At 38.1% G+C, this 23,933-nt stretch overlaps 4 protein-coding genes across 4 annotated transcripts; 3 read left to right on the top strand and 1 right to left on the bottom strand.

Moving 5' to 3' along the window:
- The first annotated feature begins 36 nt into the window (after nt 1-36).
- LOC112181478 (LIM domain-containing protein PLIM2b) lies at nt 37-2,257 on the top strand. The gene is made up of 5 exons (XM_024319834.2): nt 37-531; nt 797-890; nt 1,006-1,037; nt 1,276-1,365; nt 1,746-2,257. The coding sequence occupies exons 1-5, from the start codon at nt 397-399 to the stop codon at nt 2,034-2,036; spliced, it is 642 nt and encodes a 213-aa protein (XP_024175602.1). The 5' UTR covers nt 37-396; the 3' UTR covers nt 2,037-2,257.
- A 5,039-nt stretch (nt 2,258-7,296) lies between these two features.
- LOC112181480 (transcription factor MYB17) lies at nt 7,297-10,764 on the top strand. The gene is made up of 3 exons (XM_024319836.2): nt 7,297-8,148; nt 9,281-9,410; nt 9,713-10,764. Exons 1-3 carry the CDS (start codon nt 8,013-8,015, stop codon nt 10,434-10,436), a joined length of 990 nt encoding a protein of 329 aa, XP_024175604.1. The 5' UTR covers nt 7,297-8,012; the 3' UTR covers nt 10,437-10,764.
- A 201-nt stretch (nt 10,765-10,965) lies between these two features.
- Nucleotides 10,966-12,860, bottom strand: LOC112181481 (remorin). The gene is made up of 5 exons (XM_024319839.2): nt 12,603-12,860; nt 12,479-12,526; nt 12,221-12,308; nt 11,837-11,918; nt 10,966-11,411 (listed from the first exon to the last, which is right to left on the bottom strand). The coding sequence occupies exons 1-5, from the start codon at nt 12,778-12,780 to the stop codon at nt 11,217-11,219; spliced, it is 591 nt and encodes a 196-aa protein (XP_024175607.1). The 5' UTR covers nt 12,781-12,860; the 3' UTR covers nt 10,966-11,216.
- A 6,509-nt stretch (nt 12,861-19,369) lies between these two features.
- LOC112168121 (tRNA-specific adenosine deaminase TAD1) lies at nt 19,370-22,950 on the top strand. The gene is made up of 11 exons (XM_024305243.2): nt 19,370-19,849; nt 19,932-20,052; nt 20,174-20,375; nt 20,517-20,583; nt 20,746-20,859; nt 21,088-21,257; nt 21,333-21,409; nt 21,501-21,617; nt 21,698-21,785; nt 22,280-22,394; nt 22,518-22,950. The coding sequence occupies exons 1-10, from the start codon at nt 19,669-19,671 to the stop codon at nt 22,391-22,393; spliced, it is 1,251 nt and encodes a 416-aa protein (XP_024161011.1). The 5' UTR covers nt 19,370-19,668; the 3' UTR covers nt 22,394; nt 22,518-22,950.
- The last annotated feature ends 983 nt before the right edge of the window (nt 22,951-23,933 follow it).

The following is a 23,933-nucleotide window of genomic DNA, read 5'->3' on the forward strand; positions in this document are numbered from 1 at the left end:
ACAGTTGGCTGGCTATCAATCTGTCATCTTAAACTTTTTTTCTCTTGAAAAGGTCAGAACACCAACCTGGTTTCACTCCAATCCAATCAGATAACATCCACAATTTGAGCAATACATTTCCCAGATAACATCCTTGCATTGGTCTCCATTCACTTGCTTCTATTTACCAGCATGACAATATCCATTATAATCTGATATAAATATACTTTTATTAAGACACACCAGAGACTTTGTTCAATCTCCATTTCGATCTGAGGTACCGGTAACAAGCACGGTGCTTCTTCCCTTATTCAAACTTGGCTTTGATCCTCAGACACCTGAGTTGAAGAAGAAAAAAGCACACATTTCTACCAAATTTCTGGGATTTTTTGGATCTCTTTGAATAAGGGAGAAACAATGGCATTTACAGGAACTTTGGATAAATGCAAGGCTTGTGATAAGACTGTTTATGTGGTTGACATGTTGTCCCTTGAAGGAGTACCTTATCATAAATCCTGCTTCAAATGCAGCCACTGCAAAGGGTTTCTCTCGGTATTTATACTTCTGTGATCCTCTTTATCCTTGCCTTCACTTTAAAACACTGTATATGTGCATTGTTTTTTCTTTTCTTGAGTTTGTCTTCCATCTACACGCGTGTGAACGATTCTCAACCATTGACTGATTGGGGTTCATCCTAAGACTCATATCAATCAACGGTTAACAATCATTCACGCATGAGTGAGACTCATACAGGAAATTTGCAGATTTATTGTTTGGATCATCTAAAAATGGAAATGAATGAGATAATTTTTGACAGATGAGCACCTATTCCTCCATGGATGGAATCCTCTATTGCAAACCTCATTTTGAGCAGCTTTTCAAGGAATCTGGGAATTTCAGCAAGAATTTTGGTGAAACTTCTTCTCCTGTTCCTTCATTTCTTTATTTTATGAATTGATAGCTGCTACTTTGCTTTTTCCTTCTTTAACTAACAATGTTTATTATGATGCATGAATCTCATTGCAGCAAAGTCCGCTGAGAAGCAGAGTGAAGTGCTGGTATGTATGCTTACTTTCACATGCATATTGTATATATTTCTCACCAACCATGATCAAAGCCCAATGCCTGGCATTCAAACTTGGTTTTAATCCCAATCAACTTCTAAATTTTTGGAACTGATGCCAGCTATTGGTGAATGGAAATTCATGATGATGATGACCAATTGATCAAAACTGTATGTATTCTCTTGAGATAATTGACCTAGTGTAACATGTGAAATGTGACATTGTCCTACAGAATAGGGCACCCAGCAAACTCTCTTCCATGTTCTCTGGAACCCAAGACAAGTGTGCAACTTGCTCAAAGACAGTCTATCCACTGGAGAAGGTATGCATTCTTAAAAGGAATCTTCCATCAACATATATACATTCATTGATTCAAATACCCTTTCTTCTCAGTACTAGAAAAATGTTATATGCTGCAAAAATGTTAATATTACCAGTCACTCATTTAGATATACTGATAACAATGGTACGGATCTATGATCGTGTTGGATAGTAGATACAATGTTCTCTTGCCGCGTTTATGTTGTCAAATTCTTGATATAGATTATAGACCACTCTTTTAGACATGATTCTACCTAATCTCTGATCCTAATTCACAATCGGAAAAAATAACATATCAGATTGTTTGGCAAGAGAACCTTCACCGAGGCACAGTAAGTTATTATACTGATCTGGAGACTAAGTATGTCTGGTATAAAACAGGTGACACTGGAGGGAGAAAGTTACCACAAGACATGCTTCAGGTGTGCTCATGGGGGCTGTCCCCTTACACATTCATCATATGCTGCTCTTGATGGAATCCTTTACTGCAAGCACCATTTCGCTCAGCTCTTCATGGAGAAAGGAAATTACAGCCATGTCCTCCAGGCTGCTAAGAAAAATGTCACACAACCTAAAGAACCATCTGCTGAAGAGCCCGAAGCCCCTCCAGCCGCAGAACCAGAGCCAGAACCAGAACATCCTAAGGACCAGAGTGACCAGTCAGAAGCGTAATCTTAAATTAAATTAATGCATCTTTTTTCCAAGGCCTCTGTCAGAGTTACTTGCATTTTGTTTTCTTGGGTGCAAATTAATCAACCATCCCATCCTGTTCAAATATATGTATAACTCAACTTGTTCACAAATTACTTTGAGATTGTAAGCTGATTTTGAGGTTGGTTGTGTTCAAACAGATCTATGGTTTCATTATTATATCCATTTTTGTTTTCAATTTTTCATTCAGAAGTTAATGTAAAAAGTTTAACCCTAACATTAGTGCCAATGCAAATAAGTTAATGATTAATTTGATGCAGTTCATTTTTCTCCCATATTTATAGGGATATGGTGGTAGTTTTATAGAAGTGCCCCAATTTTCACTTTTTTTTAAATTTGTTTTTTGTTAAATGACAAGTATGCCTATGTGTTGGTTTTAAATTCTATTAATTCAACTTAATGCTCCCAAAAGAGATCTTATGCTTTTTCTTTCTTTGATTTCATGTCCCACTTTCCCTTCGTGCTTTTTGGAGAAGTGCTTTTGCTTGTTAGAAAGGAAGCAATTTTTTAGCATAGCATATATGTTGGATTGTATTAATGTTTAGGATGACTACGCAGAATCTGCAGCCACTATTAGGACACATCAGGAATTATTTCACATGGCAGATTGGCAGCTATATAATGTGGTTTGAATCCCAATCCAGAAAAAAAACAAATCACTGATTTTGAAAGCAATAATAATATCTTTTTTCTATCCCGATATTGATTCAATTTTGCAAGCCAAAAGATCTTACCAATTTCAATTCAAACAAAACATTATCGGGGAGAGGTTCTAATGAGGAGTTCTAATCAATGATTGTGAGGCTAATTTTTCGATTGTATTTTGACAAATCAATCGTTAGATGTTTAGGTATGCACAAATAGATCATTCTGAAAATTTTATTCCAAATTGCTAATTATTAAGGAACCGAACTAGCATTAAATCAATGGATGAATCAAATTTGTCAAAACTAAACTTTTCATCTTCATAAATGATAAATCAGGATTCTGAATATCTTAACGAATTTCAATTTAATTGAAAATTTGCATAACTAATCTACGCATGAATATTTAAACATCTAACGGTTAATTGGCGGAAATGTGATCGAAAAGTTGGTCTTACAATCATTGATTAAAAGTCTTTATTTTAATAATCATCATTAGAGCCTTATCGAACATTACCATATTACTTAATGTTGTCAATTTTCTTAATTTCTCGATAACACGACTCGAACTCATCATGAGTTGGCTTATTTGCGTTGACAATTACTCTACGGACATAAAATGACACAGGCCGGGGCTAAACTCTGAGAAAATGCGTAAGCTAGTTGCTTGCTTAATGCAAAGCATGAATAACCCGATTTTAATGGAATGAATTTATGAACACGTTATATATGTATTTGATTCATGTACGAATTAGCTGCAGCCGACAGCACACGCTAAAATCGGTAGACACCTCTCTCTATCTGATATTACGTACTGTGCCCTCTCTCTCTCTCTCTCTCGACCCTAGCTTCCCCGTCTGTGATGTCTCTCTCTCTCTCTCTCTCTGGTCTCTCTGCTCTGGTGTATCTGCATATTTATTGCGTTTGCATGTTCATAACTCATGGGTAGCACAGTATGTGGAGCCAGAGCAATGCATGCATGGATAGGCCGGCAAGTTAGCTCAGAGCCTTTACCGACCGATCCATAAAAGAAACGTCAAACATGAAATAAAAAACCAAACCGAGCATTAACGATAAGAACATTGTGCAAACTTTCGTTTTTGGTAAGAAGCTAGAGCAAATCATTAGGGAAACACGAGGGCAAAACAAAAATGAAGGCTTTACAAACTTAACTTGCGAAAAGTCAAACCAGAATCACGTCCTGGATCCTTGTTATCATCTTACTTGTCTAGTTGTCTTCGTCTTCTCAAGATAGACAGCGTTGGACGCGGCTATCAATCACAATGAGACACAAATGTACAAGGCGCTTAATGTTCTTGGTTCTTGCCAACTGTTCGTTTGAAACGCTCAAACATGCTAACATACGTAGATGATTTTGAAAAGTTAATCAAACATATTGTTGTTTCACTTTGTTTTTTTTTTTTTTTTAAAGTACTAGAAATATTCTTGTTACTGTTAAACAGTGACAAGCGTGGCCCGTGGCCCACCATTGTACCGATACTGTCCCAACTTAACCACCCGTTAGATGTTGCGTTTTAATCACAAAAGGCCTCGGTACAATTGGGTGAGATCCACCCACTTATAAGTTATATTTTATTTGTCACTTTTCCAATGTGAGATCTTTCCTTTCCAACACGCCCCCTCACGTGCAACCTACTCTAGGTCTGCACGTGAAATTAATTAATCCAATTTGAAATTGGAAATAATGTGAAATTGGGACACAAGCCTCATATCAGAGACTTGGTCAATACAATCCAAGGCCCACATTGGACACTTGGTAATTTCGATGGCAATACAGGGAACCCCAATTTGGGCTCATGATACGTGCCTACGTGGAGACGCAATTGGAGAAGGACCCGCTTTGATACCATGTTAAACAGCAACAAGCGTGGCCCGTGGCCCGTGGCCCACTATTGTACCGATACTGTCCCAACTTAACCACCTGTTAGGTGTTGGGTTTTAATCACAAAAGGCCTCGGTACAATTGGGTGAGATCCACCCACTTATAAGTTATATTTTATTTGTCACTTTTCCAATGTGGGATCTTTCCTTTCCAACAGTTAGGTGACGCTTCCACCAAGCATTTCATAAAATTTTCAAGTGTTTTGTAAGAAGCGCTTCTATAACAAAAAAAAAAAACCAACCTTTTTTTTTTGCCAAATGCTGCTAAAAACGCTTTTGTTATTTTCAGAAACAATTTCACATGGAGCTTACACATGGAGCAAATTGAATTGACCTCCCTCAATTTTCAGGTTCAATTATATTCATAAAAAATGTTAGGAAAGTTTTACAATATGTTAACTAATGACATACATACAATTACTATTTTTAATACTCAGTTACTCAAACAAGACCCTAATTTACTCCAAGTCTCCAATAAGAATCTTATTTACCATAACGAAGACTTTATTTTAGTTATAACATGAGTTGTACGTTCAAATGATAATATGAATCTTTATAATGATAAATATTATATAAAATATATCATATACGAAAAATGTTATTACATTAACATACGATAGCGATGAAATCTTAAATTTTGAGGATTCTCAAATTTCCTTCTATGATTTTTTCATACTTTGTCTAACCGCACAGGACTCTATTTGTGTGCACACCAACCTAGAAAAACAAAGGTAGATCAATGCTTCCTACATAAAAAGTTTTAGAAAAAATTCTTGTACGAAAAAAAGAAAAAACTTTGCACGGCAATTCGAAAATCATAAAGAAACAATCTATTAAATTATTACAGTACAACTCGACTTGAAAACCAAATCATTCATAGCTACTGCCAATGATACAAAAAATAAAGAAAATAATGTATGCATGATTTACCTAAAATATTAAGATTTTTGAATATCCAACGTACAGGATTCTGTCATAAAAAAAACACGTACACGACTGGCAACATGTTTTGTAAACCTTATAAATGTTCCGGCAGAATTTCAACCGTGAAAATGACTTGATCATGTCACGTTCCAAACACAAAATTCAAAAGCAACGAAAAAAAAAAAATGGTGAATTGGACCGACGGAAATTGGGAATAGCTCGATCATGTCACTTCTGGCTAGGCAGAGAGGCAGTCCCATCCAGAAATAGTGTAACGTGGGTATCCAGTCTTGACTTTCAAGTGACCACATTTATGACACTGCCTCAAAATTAAAACACCTTGCACTACTCTACTACTTTTTTCCCCAACTTTGACTTCCTCAGAGCAACTCCAACAGATTCCCTATATTTTGATTTTTCTCTACTTTAGGGAAAAATAAGCCTATTTTGCTCCAACAGATTCCCTATAACTATCTCTATTTTAAGGAAAGTGAGGAGAGAGAAAACTAAATTCCCTATATTTACAGCAAACTCCAAAAGTTTAAAGAAGAATATGGAGATTTTATAGATTACTGTAAATTAGGGAATCTGTTGGAGTTGGAGAAGAAAAACAGGCTAAAGGTTTGACTTTTGCTTCTCTATAATACAAAAATTATAGGGAAGCTGTTGGAGTTGCTCTCAAGACCAAAATCTAATAACAAACAAATAAATTTGTACAATACGGGTGTGTGTCGGTATTTGGGGTGACTGTTTGTAATAATTGTATGAGCTCATATCTCTATTATTGAAATAAATTAGTTTTTTTTTTTTTTGAGAAAAAGAAATATTTACATCATAAATAAATTAGTATAAGAGACTTATTTGAACATTTCCCCTCTGGTGGTAAAGACCCCATTCTCAAAATAAAAAATAAAAAAAGGTGGTAAAGACCCGAAATACCAAAAGCCGCATCGAACATCTTGTTCCGACTTATTTGCAGTGTCGGTTTGAGCAAACAGTAATTACCATTGGTTTGGTTGAAAGTGCAACTTTAATCGAGCTTGTTTTAAAACTCCAAAATTATACGTCATAATTTTAGGCCATAACATCGACTAGAATAGACCCAAACAACTCTTATTATAAAATATATATATATTTTTATTACGGTTAACGCTTATTTTCTAACTCTTCTCCAATCTTGTTGTTCGATACTATAAATTCTGGATGTTTCTGAGGTTTTAATGTATAATTTATTTATTTAAAAAAGAAAAACACTTCATTTCCGTCTATATTAATTTTGTTTGATTTCTGTAGTCAACATTCAATCTCTCATCATCATTTAGAGTGAGTTCATTCAATCTCTCATCAATTAAAGTGAGAGTTCATTGTGCCATTGAATTCGTTCAATCTTGACCTCGGTCTCTTTAGGATTAATTAATGGTATAATGCAAGTTGAAGTCGCTTCAAAATGTTGATCAACATTCAACACCTTAAAAACAGAAAAAGAAAAAGAAAAAAAAAAGAAAGACATACAGCACTTTATAGAAACTTGAATTCAACCGACAGATGACGTGTCAGCACAGAGGTCATTGTGCCAGACTGCTCAGTCAACTTGGCTTCTTCCCCAAATTGCTCTCATTCATGCAGCGAGTCAAACCAAAAATCACACTGAAGCCAAAAAAAAAAAAAAAAAAAAAAAAAAAAAAAAGACACTTCCTTTCCTTCTTCCCCACTCCACTTTCCCAAGTCCCTAACCAACCAAAGGAGAGTAGTATCTTAGCTCTGAACAAGACCAAAATTTCAACACAGCAACCAAGACCAGCAAACAAAACCTCTTTAAAATTTTGGAGAGCAAGCAAGCAAGCATAAGTCATATCATGGTCTCTGTTTGGTTCGTACTCTGCAGCAAGTCACTGTCTTCCCCATTAATGCCCCTCATTAAATTTCACCCTGTCTTTCTGAGTTGAGAGAATCCCACCATTACTGCTCTGGTTTCTCTCTCTTACCAGTTGAGTGTAAATGCAAACCTCAAAAATGAGAAATCCCCACCATTAAGTCTTTCCTGCATTGTATAGGGCCCAAGTCTTACTCTTCAATGATGATTCAATTTTCCTTTCCTTTCCTCCTTTCTTTCTCTCTGAACCAAACCCCAACACATTTATTGCAAGAGACAGCTTGAAACCAGCTACAGAGAGAGAGAGAGCTTTGTACCCTTTCATTTCCATTGGGATTTCAGACAAGCCACATCCATTATTTGTATCACTGTTCTTTTGGCTTCAGATAGACATCACATTCCAGCATTTAATACCCAAAACTTTAGAACTAAAGATTTTAGCTATAAAGGGTTTTGCTTGGGGTGTTATTTAATTGTTGGGGCTTGGGGGTTTGGTAGCGGTGGGTTTGTGCTTGTGTTTGTGTTGGTGGTGGTTGTGATTTCCCTCTCTCTCTCTCTCTCTCTCTTATCTGTTTGGAATTAAAACCAAGAGAGATGGGAAGAACTCCATGTTGTGACAAGAAGGGGCTGAAGAGAGGTCCATGGACACCTGATGAGGATGAGATTCTTGTCAATTACATCAACAAGAATAAGGGACATGGCAGCTGGAGAACTCTCCCACATCATGCAGGTTTAAATTTCTTTGTGTGTAATGCTACTTGTTCTATCTGGGTGTTGGTCAATGTTGCCCTTTTCATGGTTAAGTTCTTAGCTTTTGAGACCCAAAAGTTGTTTGAGTTTGTTGTTTTCTGGAACCAGAGAAAAAGCCCCTTTTAGAAGATTTTTGAACCCAAAAAGTTGCTTTGGTGGCTTGTTTTGTGAAATCAAAGAAAAGCTTCTTTTTTTTCTTTTTCATAGGATGTGAAGTGATTGATAACTACTTGAAAGTGCCAAACCCCAAAGTTGCAAGCTTTTCTTCCTATTCTCAGAGTCGGATAGTTGTGTTTGAACTTTGAGGGACTATGATTAAGGGGATTTAGGCACTGGTCCAACCGTTTTAACTCTCTGGTTTACTTGAGATCTTTGTCTTTTTTGGTAAGTTGGGTAGTATCTAATGGTATACTAGTAAAGTCTTCCTTCTTTGTTACCTTGTTCTTCTTTATCTTTCTTGTGTATGTGTGAGTGGGTGGATAATTCAGGAATTACAGTTACCTTCCCCTTTAACCTGTTTGTGGTTAGTAGTGGCTTTGCAATTTCAAACATTTTGAGCAATCTGCTTAATAGTCCAACCTTTTTGACCAGTTGGGTGACTTAAAATTAAATCAATTTCTCTTTTGATAAGTTGGATAACATCTGTTACCCTGCATGATGAAATATGCTTCTTTCTTAGTTCTGCTTGTTCTTTTCCCTTTTTTATTGTGTATATGTGTGAATAGATGAGCATAATACAGCCGGCTAACTCCCCCTTAAACTTGTCTGTAGCTATGTAGTGGCTTTGCAATTCCAAATATTGAGCATACTTGCTAAGTTCAAAAAACCAGGCTTTCACTACTAGTCTAAAGTCTTTTGTGGATGCAAGGGATAAATCATTTTCAAAAATGAGAATATGTCTTATGGTCTTTTGCATAAACTTGTCCGTCTATATGCCACTTCTTCACATAATGTCTTTGATTCTTTTCATGTTCCTTATTTTCTCCCATTTCCCTGTATTTGTTTCGAGTGTATTATCAAGTCAAATTTTATGGAAGTTATGTTTGATACAGAGTATTAAGTAAGAATATAGCATATGCTCTACATATTTATATGATTCTCTGCTTGAATAGGTCTTCTTCGTTGTGGAAAGAGTTGCCGGCTCAGGTGGACAAATTATCTGAGACCAGACATTAAGCGTGGCCCTTTCACTGACGAAGAAGAGAAGCTTATCATTCAGCTCCATGGCATGCTTGGAAACAGGTAATAAATCTGTTGTTCTCTGTTTGGAAAATTTCAATTGATTCAACGTTTGTTTACTGTGCTAAGTCAACCACAGTAAAGAATATTTTACTGTTTGCTAGTGTAAACTGAAGCTTAAAGTTAAATTGTTATTTCTCAGATAACCCTACCTCTATATAGTATATAGTATATACATGAACTACAAGTCAATTGCTGCATCGTAGTTTACAACTTTTTCAGACTGACGAGCATTTAGAAATTGTATGTCAATTGTGTTGTATCCTATTTCTAGTTATCTTAGTTGTGTCAAAAATAATTTGCAGGTGGGCTGCTATAGCTTCTCAGTTACCTGGACGAACTGACAATGAGATCAAGAACTTATGGAACACGCACCTGAGGAAGCGCCTTATCCGCATGGGGGTCAATCCACAAAATCACGAGCCCTTTACCTCTGATGGTTCAACTTCCAAAGCATCAGCTTCCATCGCGACACGCCACATGGCACAATGGGAGAGTGCTAGGCTTGAAGCTGAGGCTAGGCTGTCACGGGAGTCATCAAACGTCAGTACCCCACTTCTGGATAAATCTGATTCAGACTACTTTCTGCGCTTATGGTACTCCGAAGTTGGGGAGTCATTCAGAAAGTTCCCCACAGCAGGTAAAACTCCATCTGATAGCCCCATCTCTGAGGCATCTTCTTCAGGGAAGTGTGGATCAATCTCGGCTGTGACAACAGAAATTGGCCATTGCTTAATGGGGTCATCGACCATAGCAGGCAATCAAGATGAAGATATAGAATACAAGGTTTTCAAGTCCATTACTGGTGAAGATATGGTCTACAGGATTTACAAGTCCAACACTGAAAATGTGACACGTGGTTCTGACTCTTCAAGCTCCAACAAATTAGATGACTCGTCAGAATCTGCAATGGATTTGCTGCTGGATTACCCTATTAACAATGACATGAGCTTCTTAGAAGACGATATGAATGACTATGCAACAAGCACTTCTGCCAAGTTAGAAAATGCTTTCATTTGCCCTCTCTGAATCGAAGCAGGCCTTGGAGCTTCTTTTGTATCTGAATCTGCTGCTTAAGGTTTGCTATAGTAGCTGCTTCCTATATTAGCTTTCAAATTAGTGAGAGAACAAAGATGAAGGGTCCTGTTCCAATTTTTTGGCCCACTGTGAGGCAGTGCTGCTACCACCTGGCAGGATTTCCTTAACAAAGTATGTTAGGATTCTGTATGTATAGTAGTTACAGATTCCACAATCGTTTTCAGACATCTTATATAACTTGGATGCTATCAGGTACTAATATTCCATGTTTCCAGTTGCTTTCTCTTTTCGTGAAGAAATTATGCCATGTTATAGGTCATCTGGTTTAGTTGCTTGCAACCTCATACATAACCCATCTATTCATCAACTTGAACAAGGTTGAGAATTTATAACTGTTAGCATCATTGTATACTGGTTTCTTGAGTACGTTATTGTGTTGGGGATCAACGAGAGTTTAATGCAGTAGAACAAATGGTGAAACCATGAGCACCGAACAATCTAAAAAAAAAACAAGTTGGGATTGCAAGATGAAAGTGTAGAGTTATCTATCTCATTACTAGAAACAAAAAGATACAATCAAATTAAAAATAGGAAAACTCATTTCAGAAATCAAATACACTTTCCTATACAGAGATGGATATAAAGAACACTTGCTACTTTTCCAATCACGTTTTCACACAAAATGACAGACAAGAAGCAGCAAAAGAGATATACACAAGAAAACACCAGAAGCTACATTGATTGTTTTCAAACCAGGCTCAAACAAATGCTTCAAAAACAGCCAAGGAACTTCTTTGGAACGCCCCCAGTTGCACGGTATTTAGCAGCCGTTTCCTCTGCCTTGAGAAGTTCTTGCCCTCGCTCTGCTTGAATCGTTGCCCTCTTTTCATCTGCTTGTTTGTGAAGCATACCAATTTGGTTTTTCATTTTTTCTGCGTATTGTGCCTTTTTCTTCTCCAGTTTTTCCTGGTAGCATTTGAAGTTTGTTATAATTGAATTTAACTTAAAAGGAACTCTAACAAATTGCTTCAAACTCAGCCAACTTGGTTTCAAATTAAAGACTGGTTGGTCCCAGAATTAGTGCCAATGCCATTTCTCCATTGAAACAAAACAGAATAATAAACAAACGAGGGTGCTTTATGGATCAATAAGAATGTGAATCTTTTCGTTTGTGACCATACTAATCAGATAACAGATCAATTTTCCAGGCATATTTGTAAGGTCAAAGAACCTGTACTGTGGAAAATAGTTAAAAGGCACAGCTTTTCCTAAGCAGTGTAATAACGAAATCAAAAAAAAGGGAAAAGGGGTTTTTAGATGGACCATAGGGTTCAACATTCTTTTGATGTATCTAGAAGCAAACAGAAACTAGAAATGGAATTAGAATTTACCTCCATGGTTCTCAGTTTGGCTTCAATAGCTGCTTTCTTGGCGTTTTCCCATGCAGTAACAGTTGACAGCTTCTTTTGGGCCCTGTTTGACACAGTTCATCAAGCCATTAGAAAATGAAACTACTGATGTGGTAAAAAAGCCTACAACAAGAAGCTGCAGAGTAGCAGAGGTTAATTCATCAAGTAACAATCTGAACTGGTTACAATCCAGTCATACTTCAATTAAAGAACTACTCTGTTTTTGTGCCTCTCATGGTAAAAAAAAAAAAGCACAATCAAATTAGCACATCACTAAATTAGCCAGAAAAAAACATCACCAATGAAACCCATAACACTAACTGAAAGAGAATTAATCTGAGAGGGTACAAATATTCAGGGCCTTACTTGTTCTCTGCCTTGTCCTTTTCGCTATCTTCCCATGCCCTCACAAAAGACATACTCTTTTCCTTCTCAAGGTTTGCAAGAGTCACATCTGAAAAAACACAAAAACCACCATTAACAACACACCACATAAATCATCTCAAACAAACTCCGAATATCATCTCATTCCAACGATAACCAAATTAGTTAATCAAAATAACCGCTTAGCTCACAAAACAGAGGTCACATGTTCAATTCTCAAGAAAAAAAATAGTTAATCACCTCGATCATGTGATGCTGAGGGCTTCTTAGCAATGGTCTCTGGAACCTCTGTCACCAAGAAAGGAAACTTTTTAGTCTTACACGTATTTTTACTATACATTTCGATAGAGAAACTTAAACCTACTTTCAGGTTCAACAACGGCGAGAGCTTTGGAGTCATCAACGTGAGCAGCAGCACCGGGTGGTGGTGGGAGCAAAGCCTTCTCGTCGGTTGGGGCGGGGGCGGAGGCCAAAGGTGGCTCCGGCGCCGGAGTAGGTTGGGTTTCGACTTTCTTGACCGCCTCTTCCATTTTAGCTCCCATAAAAGTTTTCAATAATGCATGTAACGGATAACCCACTCCTCTCTCTATTATAAATATCTGAGTGAGAGAGTATGCAGTGGACGCTAGGGTTTCTGGCCGTTGGATTTTTGATACGAGTGGATCACACGGCTTATATGCGTATTGGAATTCATGTCGACGGGGCCGTTTAAGCTGGTGGAGTTGCGCCACGTGGGCGCGGTTGAGATATGATTTTGTCGGCAAAGGCAGGGATCCAGAGTGACAACATAATGGCGGGGCTTTCCTACGCGCGTACGAAACGCGGGGGCACCGATATTCCATTTCTTTTTCTTTATGTTTGTTTTTCATCTTTTCTTTTGTGTTTGAAATTTTGAACAAAGGAGCATAACGATGGATTCTCTATAGTAGCTATGCTTTTGAGTATTGACCAGAAAAGGAGAGTGAAATTCAAGGTGAAAATATGAATTTTAATAGTAGTGCATGAACTCTCTTAATATAAATAATAAATGTCATGAGAGCGACATACAATAATGTTTAGGTAACGATAAAAAAAATTTAATAAACATTTAATGTCTATAAGTGAAACATCATGATGGTTGAGCCTTGGGGTGATTTTGTACACCGAAAGTGGAAGCTATGCACTTATGGTTTAGCTCAAATCTAACTCTTTAACTTAATTAACTGAATAAGTACATAAATTGAACCGGTGATGTTTTGAGTTCAAATTGCACACCTTTCAAATGTAAGATATTTTCCACATTGCTATGTGATATTCTAAAAGTTTAAATTCATCCTTAAAATTTTTTTTTTTTTTGAAAGGCAAAAGAATTCTTGTTAACACTATAAATTGCTATTAACACAATATTTATACAATAAAAAAAATGACATTTAGAGTGCGTCAATAACAATTCCCAAAATAATTGTAAGTTTTGAGAATGATATTGGAAATTTTTATATTATAAATTTTCATAAGCCGAGTTTTAACAAGATCGAAATACCTAAAATAGGAATTACTTATGAGTTTGACGAGCCAAATATTCATAATTCAAACTTGGCTAATTTTCTAATCAAGTTTAATATTTAGCTAGAACTCGGCTCATGTATTTTACAAGCATGAGACAAATAGCCGATACAATTGAACTCGGACTGTATCGTGCCTATTTACCGCCATAAATTATTTGAAGTACCCAATTTTTAAAAAAATAAAATCTATAAAGAGTTCCACGCGCTTGGAGGGGCGTCCCTGATCCAAAGCAAGTAATGAGGAATTGACAGCTGAGATTGGTCACCATGTTGGTGGTGCAGTTATGTGGAGGACTTGGCTGTTGGCCAGCTGTCAGTATCGCGTAGAATAGAAAGAAGAAGCAAGAACAGCTCGAATGTGCCCTTCTTTCTCCATTATTTGCTTTTATTCGTCTTTAAGCTCTTGATTAGCCCAAATTTGCTTTGGGTGCTTTGCATCACTCACTGTCTTTACCTGTCTAATGCCAAGATCATTGCCTTTTCTTGCTGGATTAACAATAATGAGATTGAGGAACAAGGACTTGGATGTTGCCTGGGTTCCAAATTAGGCTACTTTACACCCACATCAATCACTTTAATACTTCTCTTTAAATATCTTATAGTTAAGCATTAACTGTTTATTGATCAACATAATTCATGATTAAATCCCATGAATGAGGCAGCATGGCCCGGCATAACCCAATTTTATACTCAACTTAATCAAATTTGTTAGACTTTTAATAGATCTTGATAGATTTTCATATTCCTTTTACTATGAAATTTCTAATTTACTTTTTCAATATAAGTTGATATCATTATATCAACAACAAATATGTTGTAGTTTACCAAAACTCACATAAGAAATCTGTCAAGAAAATCCGGAATAACTTTCCTAAGCTAGAGCAAACCATTAAAGATCAATGAGACGCTCACAATTAAGCAAAAAAATCTCATGCACCTCCTACAGAAAAAAAAAAAAAAATCATTCAACTAGCTCTCACTTGCCAATCACTCAATTGTGGTACAAGCAAAAACTAGAAACGTTATAAAAGACTCATAGAAGTTTATCCAACCTCACACAGACTCAATACCCTAATACATTAGGGCTTAGTTTGCCTAGACCTGAGCCCAAGCCCAAATCAAATATTGCCTAACGGGAAGGCTTTCCTGCCTCATCAGCCCAAGGTGGAGCTCAAGCCCACAAAGTTAAACCCACAGATTTGAGCCCAACAGCCCAAGCTTGAATCCAGGCCCAAACTAGAGCCAATAGGGCAAAAACCCTAGGCCACTGCTGCCATGCTGCCTCTGCCACAGTTAGGCTCTCCACTGGCCAGACTATCCTCCATTGCATCAGAACTTCGATCAGAATCACCAACAGCTTGTTAAACACCTGATGTGCAACTCGACCAAGGCTGAAAACCAGGAAACCCAAGCCGGTGCGAAACCTCCTCAACAACCCGGTAATCTGACCAAGATCTACCAAGTCGGCCTCCCTAGACCGCTGCCGATCTAACTCGATCGAACAGCGCAATAAACCTCGCCACTGAGAAGCCTTGCCTTTAAACAAGTCAAATCACTTCAACCTTTGCCAAACAACAGATGCTAAGATATGCTTCTCATGACCCACGACGATGATGCATCGGTGCTACACAGCCGGCAATCGCACCGCCGCCAAGCTCTACCCAGAAAACCCTAAGGCTCTGCTCTTTATGAAGTCTCTTGTAACTTTATTATCTTTATGTCTTAACTGTGAAATTTCTAATTTACTTAATAGTATGACGATAAGATAAGAGAATGCTCTCGCTCCCCTCCCTAACTTCTCCTTGTTCTGAATTAGAGATACGACAGTGGCTTATCTTATTTTCGTTCTTTAGCATGTTGTTAATCTCTGTCAAGGTCGGTTATGATAATTTGAGGACTCAAGGCAACTTAAATGCACAACACTCAAGACCTTGCATTGGGGCTCAAGTTCTAACTAATTTCTTTTTAAACTAATTGATATAAAATAATGATTAAATGAATCTAAAACAAATATTTCATATCACTTAGATGAATGCAGTCTTGCTCACCTAAGGGATAATCTGAAGAGACATTTTTAAGGGACTGTGAGGGACAATTTGTTTTCAGTTGTCAGATTCATTTGTCCCTCGTAGTCCCTCAAAAATCACCCCTTAGGCTTCGTTTGGTTCGTAGAAAGGAAAGTAATTAATTTGTCATTCTCATGGGAAGGGAAATTAAATTTTCTACGAATTTTTCTTTCTGGTGTTTGGTAACATAAGGAAAATTGTTAAAAAGATTGTATTCAATGTAATAAAATAATGAAAAATGAGTTGCAAGGAAACCCGGGGGGGGGGGGGGGGGGGGAATAAATCCTTGGGGGTATGGAAGGAGAGAGCGGATCCTCTCCTGAGTAACTTTTTCACCTGAGCTTCCTAAACTTTCAAGGAGATGAAGACACGTGTTTATTAATCAAATGCAGAAGTACATATAACAATAAAAAATATATATGAAAATACTGGGTGCTTTAATATCAACTAATAAAGAAAAGAATACCGAATGTGAGAGCATAGGAGTTGAAAAAAAAAAAGCTTTCGACTGAGTGAAAAAACCTTATTAGAAGTCGCGGCCGACTTTCGCAAATTCGTTCTAGTCCAATGGCAATCTGGTGTCACCTCATCGACGTCATGATGCTGACGGACGGGTGATGAATGGAATATAGTCCATAGACTTGTAGGATTGTTGACCTGTAGTGTGGAGTGAGATTGGTCAATGTAGTTTTTCTCCATATCAAAGCTCTGAGGAGGGGTAACCATAAACACCGGCTTCAAGATGAGCTAACGGCCATGATGACGACATCGGGTTTTGTTGGTGGCTTGGGCATTGGGCTTAGAATCGGTTTGGAGTCTGACTTGCTGGCGCTTCTAGTTTCATTGACGTCTTCTCAGTGTGGCTTCGTGGTGAACCAGGTGTTTGCTTCGGGGTAGGGATGGTGCACTTGTGGCGCGTCACAGCGGCAAGTCGCTGGGGCGGGGCGTGCGATGACGAATTACTTTGTAGATGGTGGAAGGTTACGGCGCAAGTAGCAGTGAAGAACTGGGCTTGACCAATTTTCTTTGGTCCCTGGGTTTGACTTTTCTTGGGCCTTTTGAGCTTCTTATTAGTTTAGATTTTTTTTTCGTTCTATTATTTTCCTTCGTTTATGGAACCCTATGTTAGTAGCTTAGTTTATTTTCAATAATTCTCTATTTGTTCGAGAGTTATACACTTATATGTTTTTAGCGAACCTTATTGAGTATTACCGAAGGAGGAGACCCACTATTTCGACGTATTTGATGTCTAATGAGTGGACTACTCTATGTACCACTGTGGGTACTAACACATCTTTTTGTATGTCTTTAGATAATAGTGGAATAGTGTGTAATGGTCATTCTGTCTTAAGATGAATATATTACCGCCCTTCGGGGTTTGTTTAAAAAAAAAAAAACTAATAAAGAAGAGAGTAGAATTGGAAAAATTAGAGTTGAATTAGAGCTGCTTCTAATCATCCTTGTCTGATTTTAAACTTTTGCATCTTAACAACAAGCGAAATAGAAGCAGCCCAAGATGAAAGAAACGGGATAATGAGAGAGCAATACAATCGTTATTCTACTAAGCGAAGAAATGAAGTATTGCACTTTAGATAGTGAGAATATAACTGTTTTTTTTTATTATTATTTTTAAAATTTTTTTCCTTCTTTTGAGAGACTTTTGCTCTTGCTCAAGATCCTATACACAATGTTGGGTTAGTTTAATCATCGATGATTCAAACCAAGGACGACCACCCCTGTCACTCTACTCTTGGTTGTGAGTTGTGACGGCCAATGACTATGCATGGGGGAATAAGTTACTCCCTTGTTTGGTCCCTCGACCTCTCATTTTGACTAAGGCGATTTTGAGGCAAATATCCCTATGTCTTGACTTGCAGTTTAGGAGGGAGATGCTCACTCCAATTGGCGTTTGGGACCTAAGCATTAGTAAGCTGGTTTATCAAGGTTGGTTGTTTAGGGAAAATCATAACCAAATTGAGCTTATTAATAAATTATGCAAACTCGATATCTAACCAAAAATTAAGCTCTTTGGATGGCTTCTCCTAAGAGGGAGACTAAAAACAAGAGATTGGCTTTCTAGATTTGGTTTAATCAATGATAATTCTTGTCCTATGTGCAATTCTGACAATGAAACTGCAGATCATCTCTTTGGATATTGTAGCTTTGCAAATGAAGTATGGAAATTAACAGGTGTGCATACAAACTTGGACTGGACTGAGGGTTATCTTAAGGTCTTCCAAGACGTACTGATGTCTAGACCTTATGATAGCCAACTTTATACCAAATTGATTATCTCTCGCTGGAAGATTTGAAAAGCCAGAAATGACAAAGTATTTAGAAATGCTCATTTAAATCCACAGTTTATAGTAGTAGCCTCAGTTGCGATACTAGCTATTATCAGCTCATCAGCTGGACAAGCAGGAAGAGATTCTTCTGAAAACCAACCTTCCACCATACGGTGGACTTCTCCTTCTACTTGTGCTGTTAAACGAAACTTTGATGGCTCTGTCAACAGAACTTCTACTGGTGGTGGTTTTATTGCACGTGATAATTGTGGCAGACCTCTTATTGCAGCCACCCGACAAGTCGACAATACTACAGGTCCCTTAGCAGAAGTCCTTGCTCTAAGAGCAAGTTCACCCGTTGGGTCACCGGGTCATTTACGATTCACTACTTGTTAGTGTATATTTTCATTCTTTAGGTCACTAAATACACTGTGCTCGTGACCCAGGGCATGAAATACATTGTGCAGGTCACCATAGTGACCCAGGGCACGAAATACACTGTGTTTGTGACCCAGATAGTGAAATTAACACTAAAAAGCAGTGAATAATGGGTGACCTGGTGACCCAACGGGTGAACTTGCTCTAAGAGATGGACTTAAAAGTGCCAAAAAGCAAGGCTACAACACAATTGAGGTGGAGGGAGACTCTAAACTAGTCATTGATGCTGTCAACAACATCATTCAGCCGCCTTGGCGCTCAATCAAAATCATCCAAGATATCCAAGCTATTGCCACAAGCTTTGAATCGATCTCTTTCAAGCACATATCTAGAGAAGCAAACTTCGTGGTGGATGGTTTAGCTAACTAAGGTCATAGACATGAAAATGGCACAATATGGACTAAGAGGGTCCCTATTGAGGCCTCAAGAGCCTTACTGTTTGATGTTGTAAACTCAGGATGCTCTAGAGGCTTCCACCTTTAATTCATAGTCTTTTCGTATAAAAAAAAAAGTTGGTTGTTTATCGAGGTTGGTTTTTTCCCTAAACACATCTTGCATGCCTCTATTGCGCGAGACTGAATTATTTTTTTTTGCATATTCGACCTACTAAAGTAGTAAGTATAATAATATCCAAAAATAAACTCGGACTCACATTCAATGTTCAATGACGTCTATATTTCTATGTAGCCGTCAAAGTATTTTCTTGGGTTGTCTTACTCTACTTTTTTATTTTGTTATGTTGGAGAAGATAACTAAATCCAACCTAGTTTAATCTTAAATTCGATTCACATATTTCTTCATTTCTTGAGCTAATCACAATTCTGCCTAGACTATCTATTACTTGTTTTGGTTCTAGGATAGTCTACAATATGAATGCATGGACTCAGGACTCAACTAATTCGATAACCAGTTTAACCTAATCACAAGTTAGTCTACAAGTAACGGGGTTTGAACGGTCGTGATTCGACCACCTAAGCAAAGGTGGACTCAATAGACTAGAAGTTCTGGCCCATTTAACTGATTCCAGACCCTAAAACGGGAAGAACCCCGCCGGAGCTTCTCACCGACCCCCCCTACTCCCCCACCAGCACTAAAGCATGACGTCGCCTCGCTGCTTCGAAACGCCGTCGTTTCGTCCTTCTTCTCCAGACTCAGACTGGGGACACAAAGTCTCAGACAAGGTGCTCTCAGTCTACAACTCGCTCCCTAAGAAAGGGAAGCCCCAGGGCCGCGAAGTCACCGTCTTGGCCGCCTTCCTCCTCTCCTCTCCTCTTCAAGGTCCTCTCTTTTCCTTTTTCTCTTCCGCTTTTATTGAAACCAAACACTCTCTCTGCATCATTGATTTTGAATTGCTGATCAGAATTGCAAGTTGTGGCATTGGGAACCGGAACCAAATGCGTCGGCCGTTCACTCCTCAGCCCCCACGGCGATATCGTCAACGATTCCCACGCCGAGGTCATCGCTCGCCGCGCTTTAATCAGGTCCCTTCACGTTCAATTCATTCCTATTTTTGTGAATTACTGTGTCGGCGTTATTTTATTAGTTGTTGTAATGTGTGGTGGTGGTGGTGGTGGTTGATGTGTGTGGGTTGCGTGGTGCTAGTTTCTTCTATGCACAGATACAATGTCTTTCTCAAATTTATAGTAGGCAAAGAGATAACAATGGAAGCAAACAGTTGCGAAGCGATGATGTGAAAAAGTTTATTTTTGAATTGGACCCTGATGATGGGCACGGAAAATACACAATGAGGAAGGGTTGGAAATTGCACATGTATATATCGCAACTACCTTGTAAGTTTTGGCTAGTAAGTAGGAAAAAGAATGAGCTTTCTCTCGTTTGTTTGTTTTTTTTTTTTTTTAGGGTGATTGTACTAATTGTTGTTCCTTGCAGGTGGGATTGCTTCACCAAGTTCATTGATGTCTCCCCCGAAAAATATCTCACCTAGCGGAGGGGTTCATTACTGGAGGAGCTTAATGAGTCCATAAATGAGGAGGCTTTGATTGAGAATAATGGTAAAGGATTTTCGAACTTGTCCTCGTTTTGCTTCTGTAAATACTTTGCTGGAAAACAGTTTATGCCTATAATGAATGTCATTACTTTCTTTTGTGAAAGGAATCGTTACCCTTGACATGAGTCTTAGTCACGGAGCGTCTGCATGTGATATGTTTTTTCAGGTGATGCTTCACAACTAATTGGCACGGTTCAAAGAAAGCCTGGTCGTGGTGATACTACATTATCAGTTAGCTGCTCTGACAAGATAGCCCGTTGGAATGTTGTTGGAGTTCAAGGTTCGTCCTTTGATCTATCGTGTACTTCATCAGTCAGTCCCCAGTAATCGACACTTTTGTTGTAAAATTCTTTTGAACTGAATGCTGTAAAATACATGATTTGTCTTGGATCGGGCATGCTTGCACTTCATATAGTGTACAGTGCACTTATGCTTGTTATACTCACAGAACTTGAATGGTTGCACTATTAGCTACAAGTGAATGAGATAGTTTGTATTCTTATTTCAGGAGCTTTGCTTTCCTTCTTTCTTCAACCTGTATACCTTTCTTCCATTACTGTTGGACAATCCCCTATCAACTCCGAAAAGGTTCTTGTGGCTGATTGTCTGAAACAAGCTTTGCATGATCGTGTCCTACCATTATCAAGCGAGCTGATCAGTCCCTTTCAGGTGAACCAGGTCTGTGAAGTGTCTACTCTGTGATATTGAAAATGTCCAGGTTATTATAAATGTCTATGCTAATGCCAATGGCAGCCACTACTCTGGGAAGCTCCAATGCCACCAAAGGAATTTCAACATTCTGAGACCGCTTTGATCACTATAACATGCGGGTATTTTGTTAGTTAATTTGATATATTCTGAATGCAAAGTCATCCTGTAACTGTTTGGTTACCATTGATTTATTCATGATTTGATTCACAGGTATTCAATATGTTGGAATAAGTCTGGTTTGCATGAAGTCATTCTTGGAACCATAGGAAGAAAGCAAGGCGCTGCAAAAGGAGCACGCAGTCCGTCTACTGAATCCCCTATATGCAAGTAGGGGGACAATTATGATCCAAACTAAATTATTTATGCGCACTTTCTGTCATTGACAAATTCTGCTTACTATTTGACAGAAAACGGCTTTTGGAGATTTTCTTGTCCCTAAGGAATGAATGCCCCACCAAAATCCATGTCAATGAGATGTCGTATCGAGAAATTAAGGTAGAATCAGTATTCTGAATTTTGCAAACTTCTTTTGATCAAGTTTCATTTATGTGGGCAATGCAGTAATTATGGGAATTTGTTTAGAATATAAATGACTACAATTTATGACATTAGAAAATGTAACAGCTAAGTTGTGGTACTGGTTTATACTGAGCAAGTGTAAGAGCTTTAGGTGTAGACATTATAGTTTGCTTGTAATTGTTTGTGGAAGCTTTGTTGTTGCTCTGAGTAGAATCAGTGTCTAATTATAAAACAAAACAAAAAGAACTAATGTTCAAAGAAATATCGGATGTCTATGAATTACATCTTGCTCAATTTTATGTGATAATTTTGAGTTAATTATGTGGTCATCTACACTGTTGTCTATCGTATTCTGAAACAGCCAAAAAAGAGTGAAGAAAGAAGAGTTTCTTAGCTAACTATAGCAAGGTGTGAATTAGTGGCTATCACTTGTCATCTATTAACTATTTAGACCTGGTATCCTCATGCAGGAAAGGGCACATGAATACAATGCAATGTCAAAAGTTCTAAAAAGAAGACATACCTTTAGTAATTGGCTATTGAAGCCCCCAGATTTGGAGGCATTCTCTGCTATGGGAGAGTGAGGTTAGTTATTTACTGCTCAATCATTATCCACAATTAGTAATGGCTGTCGCATGTTGTGATCTTTAAACTGAAATTTAAATGGTAATCGAGTATTAGCTGGGGTTAATATTTTTAAGCTTGCAGTTTCAGGATACTGATGTGGCTTAAAGGGTTTCTAGCAGCTTTGAGGATAAGGGTATCATAAGAACTTATGAGCGAAGGGTCCAAGTCACCAACTAAGAAAATGTCATTGCTTCACCTGTCTCTGCCTTCAAAAGCATGTTGCTGCACAACTGACACATCTTTCTGGAAACATGTTCGATGACAGATTCACAGTCAACACTCTCACGCTTTCTAGTGCGAATTGGTATTAACGCGCAGTGTGAATTTTCTTGCTGCCCTTCCAGTGGACACGTGGAGTTTGATTCTCTAGCTAGCCATCTTGTGATTGATTGTAAAACACTCGAATAGCAGTTGTTAGATGAATTGTTCGAACAGGCAAGAAAAATTAGAAGAATGAGACCTTAAATCTGTATCTTTCTCCGCCTTGAGCTCTTAACATATAATTAATGATATTCTTGTCAACTCCAGGAGTAATTAACGCACCAGAAGATTGGTTATTGGCCTCCCTAATGTGAGTGCCTAGGGTGAGCCAAAGAAGCAATGGAGTTTGCATAGTCTCTGCCATGGATGCGAAATGGTTCACTGAAATTCAATGGATTGTTTTACAGGTTACGTACTTGTTACTCTTATCTTCCTTGGTCATATGAACTTCACTTTAATAGTTGTTGACTTCTTAACTGAAGAGTAAGTTGCACGGCATTAGTTGTGATGGCAAGCCTAACTCTAAACCCACGAGTCCAACCTTCCAGTAATTGCACACAAGTTGGAGAAACATTTCTGTGTGATGGGTGCAACGGTACTCCCTCTCGCATAATTGGTGTGTGATTCACTAATCTTTATAGATCCGGCACATATGAGGGACGGGTGCATTCACGCCCGTCTCTAAGAGGCTATGAAGCGTTGACCGCCATGGTGGGAGGAAGGAAACACAGCAAGACATCCCTATAGGGTGGAGCATAAGCTGGAGTATCCAATAAGAGAATAAGGAAGATGACATTTGTTACTCTTCCCTTACAATTTGCTTTGGCACCCCACCATATGATTTCACTTTTTTCACCATCTTCATTTCACGCTGAACAGCATGGATAGTGTCATTAATTATGTGACCGTAACTCAACTTTTCTATGCAAGGCTCACTTTAACCGTCATTAGTTTTCACCCTCAACTAACTAGGCCGTTCTTAACACGTTGATCGTTCCTTGTAACTCTTAATGAAGCTTGTTACAATTGTTATCACACGCTAACGATGCAAAAACCATGTGATTTATTAATCCCTACTAAACTAGTAACCATGTGATTTTCTCTGTTCAAGTATGGCTCCTGAATGAATTTGCGGAAAGATAAACTTCTCAGATCATTAAACTTACTCTCACCATTGACTTTGTTTCATCCCAAAAATCTAAAGCAATTGCTGCTAATGTAGCCTTGTTTACTGGG

The sequence above is a fragment of the Rosa chinensis genome, chromosome 1 (assembly GCF_002994745.2).
Source record: "Rosa chinensis cultivar Old Blush chromosome 1, RchiOBHm-V2, whole genome shotgun sequence".
NCBI classification, from domain to species: domain Eukaryota; kingdom Viridiplantae; phylum Streptophyta; class Magnoliopsida; order Rosales; family Rosaceae; genus Rosa; species Rosa chinensis.